The sequence below is a fragment of the Salvelinus sp. IW2-2015 genome, unplaced genomic scaffold, assembly GCF_002910315.2.
Source record: "Salvelinus sp. IW2-2015 unplaced genomic scaffold, ASM291031v2 Un_scaffold2494, whole genome shotgun sequence".
Classification (NCBI taxonomy): Eukaryota; Metazoa; Chordata; class Actinopteri; order Salmoniformes; family Salmonidae; genus Salvelinus; species Salvelinus sp. IW2-2015.
Genome location: NW_019943811.1, coordinates 160337 through 163570, shown reverse-complemented (window position 1 = coordinate 163570; position 3234 = coordinate 160337). Strand labels below are relative to the sequence as shown.

Here is a 3234-nt window from a genome sequence, read left to right as displayed (position 1 = left end):
GAGGACACAGGGAACGGAGAGAGGACACAGGGAACGGAGAGAGGACACAGGGAACGGAGAGAGGACACAGGGAACGGAGAGAGGACACAGGGAACAGATATACCGTAAAAAAAACTTTTCTGAGACTGCACCGAGATTATATCGATGTTCAATGCCTAGTCGGGGACTATTCTGAGACTTTTAAGACTATTCAAAACGTGTTCCAACACTAATCAAAGACAAAGAACAACAGTGAGAAGTCTAACAGCTCTGAAGGAAGAACGATACATAGATACACACCTCTCTGTACTGTCCAACACAGAAAGCCTGCATAGACACCCTGGTGTCTTCAAACTGCAGGGCTGCTTCCAAGGCAACAACGGGGTCTTCTCCTGTAAACTGGGCTATAAGGGAGGGGAGGAGGTGACACCACAACACACATTGAAGAAGAAATTACATCAGTCAAAATGAAACGTCATTAAATAAGTATAGAATGAATAGATTGGTAAAAGACAACTCTAMACCATAAAATATGCTGTTCTACAGTTCCAAAAGGACCTCAGTCAATCACAATACTTCTACAACAACACAACAGTCAAAAAGAGACAGTTGGTATTTGAATGCCTGTGTTTCTCCACAGTTCAACGTACCCAGGATGCTGTTCCCAGTGAGCGACTGGGCCTGGAAGTCTTTAATGTCGTAGACTTTCCCGTCGATGACGGTCCAGAAGCCGCCATCTTTGTTGTGGTTCTCCAGGTCGGCCTTGCGGATCAGAGACATTTCCTCGTTGTTCTTAGAGCTCTGCCCTGTGAAGAACGAGCCTGCCGCAGCAGACACACACTAGTTACATTCTAACCACAACTAACCCACCACACACACTAGTTACATTCTAACCACAACTAACCACTAACCCACCACACACACTAGTTACATTCTAACCACAACTAACCCACCACACACACTAGTTACATTCTAACCACAACTAACCCACCACACACAACTAGTTACATTCTAACCACAACTAACCACTAACCCACCACACACAACTAGTTACATTCTAACCACAACTAACCATTGGGGGGCGGCCAGCCCTCCATGTGCTCCGCCAGAGGTAGCCTGACTGCCATTGTAGGTACCGAGATGAGATCCTCAGACCCCTTGTGAGACCATATGCTGACACATGCACATTTGTGGCCTGCTGGAGGTCATTTTGCAGGGCTCTGGCAGTGACCTCCTTGCACAAAGGCGGAGGTAGCGGTCCTGCTGCTGGGTTGTGCCGTCCTACGGCCTCCTCCACGTCTCCTGATGTACTGGCCTGTCTCCTGGTAGCGCTCCATGCTCTGGACACTACGCTGACAGACACAGCAAACTTCTTGCCACAGCTTCGCATTGATGTGCATCCTGGATGAGCTGCACTACCTGAGCCACTTGTGTGGGTTGTTAGAACTCCGTCTAATGCTACCACTAGAGTGGAGAGCACCGCCAAGCATTCAAAAGTTGACCAAACATCAAGCCAGGAAGCATCGGAACTGAGAAGTGGTCTGTGGTCACACCTGCAGAACTCCTTTATTGGGGGTGTCTTGCTAATCTGCCTACTAATTTCCACACTTTTGTCTATTCATTGGCACAACAGCATGTGAAATTTATTGTCATTCAGTGTTGCTTTCCTAAGTGGACAGTTTGATTTTCACAGAAGTGTGATTGACTTCGGAGTTACATTGTGTTGTTTAAGTGTTCCTTTTATTTTTTTTTGAACAGTGTTATATATATTGGCCAATATTTCCTTCCTGCAGACCCAGAGCTGCTGGGTGTGGGGTCTCTGTTGAAGAAGTAACATCGCCCTATCTGTGTACTCACAATTGGAGACATCCTCCCTGTGGCTACCAGCATTGCCTTCACCGGACACCGACACTTTAATGAGTGTCCCGGGTTGATCGGCGGTGACCTCACTGGTTAGTATTATCTCTGGTTAATCTAAATCTGCTGTATCAGACAGGGTCCGGACCAATTCCATTCCATTTTATAGGAATGAAACTGAAATTCAGATCACTTCCAATTTAACTTTCTAAATTGATCAACCCTGCCTCATACCTGTTTTTGAGGCAGTATGATTGTGAGAATAGTTATATACCCATCGGGTAAGCAGATGAACAAGGATCTGTTTTTTCGTGTTGCCTGTAAGGTGTTCTCTCCCCGAGCTGGTGGTGTCATCGTGTTGCTGCTGACCATGGACGCTGGCTGCTGATGTCAGGAGACTGGCTCCATCCCTCTGCTGGCTGGACCTGCTGCTGCGACATCTGGACCGCTTAAAACCACCCTTGGCGGCCTGGACACGAGAGGGACGACAACGAAGACCTGGCCTGGCCCGGCTCAGAAGAGCTCCCGAGAGGGGGGTCAGAGCCTCCTGGGGAGGAGGGGGGGGTAGAGCCTCCGGAGAGGGAGGGGACGAGCTCTGGGGGAGAGGGGAGGTGGTGGGGGGGTACAACTTGGGGGGGGGACGACTCCTGGGGGGAGGGGAGGGGGGTAACTAGAGCCTCCGGTCGAGCTGGGGGGAGGGGGGGGTACCCCGGACAACGAGCCCGGCTGGCGGGGACAGCGGGCGGTAAGTATTACACTCAGAGGGGGGGGGGGACAGACTCCTGTGTGTTGGGAGGGGAGGGGGGTACAGCTTGAAGGGGGGGTAGAGCCTCCCTGGGGGGGGGGCAGGGGTAACAGGACGCAGAAGTCTGATGGAGGTTTGAAAGTGGGGAATGACTGGTGAAATTTACACCTAGACTGGAGGCATTTGGTTTAGGTTACATGTGGAGTGGTTTCAGTTGTTAGAAATTACTAGTTGTGGGTTAGTGGTTAGTTGTGGTTTGAATGTAATTAGTTGTGGTTAGTGGTTATTGTGGTTAGAATTGTACTAGTTGTGGGGTTGTGGTTTAAGGTTTTGTGGTTAAGGAATGTATTAACGTCTGTTAGTGGTTAGTTGTGGTTAGAATGTAATAGTTGGTTTAGAAATGTAACTAGTGGTTAGTTGTGGTGTTAGAATGTAACTAGTTTGTGTGAGGTGGGTTAGTTGTGGTTAGATGTAACTATGTTGTGGTGAGGTAGGTTTTAGTGGTTAGTTAGTGGTTAGAAATGTAACTAGTTGTGGGTTAGTGGTTAGTTGTGGTTAGAATGTAACTAGTTGTGGTGAGGTGTTATTGTGGTTAGAATTGAACTAGTTGTGTGAGCTGGTGTTAGTGGTTAGTTGTGGCTAGAATATGTACT

At 48.4% G+C, this 3234-nt stretch overlaps 1 protein-coding gene across 1 annotated transcript; it reads right to left on the bottom strand.

Moving 5' to 3' along the window:
* Positions 1-196: 196 nt before the first annotated feature.
* Positions 197-829, bottom strand: LOC112074100 (uncharacterized). Its single transcript, XM_024141324.2, has 2 exons — positions 630-829; positions 197-383 (listed from the first exon to the last, which is right to left on the bottom strand). Exons 1-2 carry the CDS (start codon positions 757-759, stop codon positions 241-243), a joined length of 273 nt encoding a protein of 90 aa, XP_023997092.1. The 5' UTR covers positions 760-829; the 3' UTR covers positions 197-240.
* Between the last annotated feature and the right edge of the window lie 2405 nt (positions 830-3234).

Bases quoted from the DNA above. Each gene is read 5' to 3' on its own strand.
- LOC112074100 (XM_024141324.2), bottom strand. From the start codon at position 759: ATGTCTCTGATCCGCAAGGCCGACCTGGAGAACCACAACAAAGATGGC. The intron at 384-629 runs GTACGTTGAACT...CCTCCCTTATAG, and splicing joins CACTGGGAACAGCATCCTGG to CCCAGTTTACAGGAGAAGAC.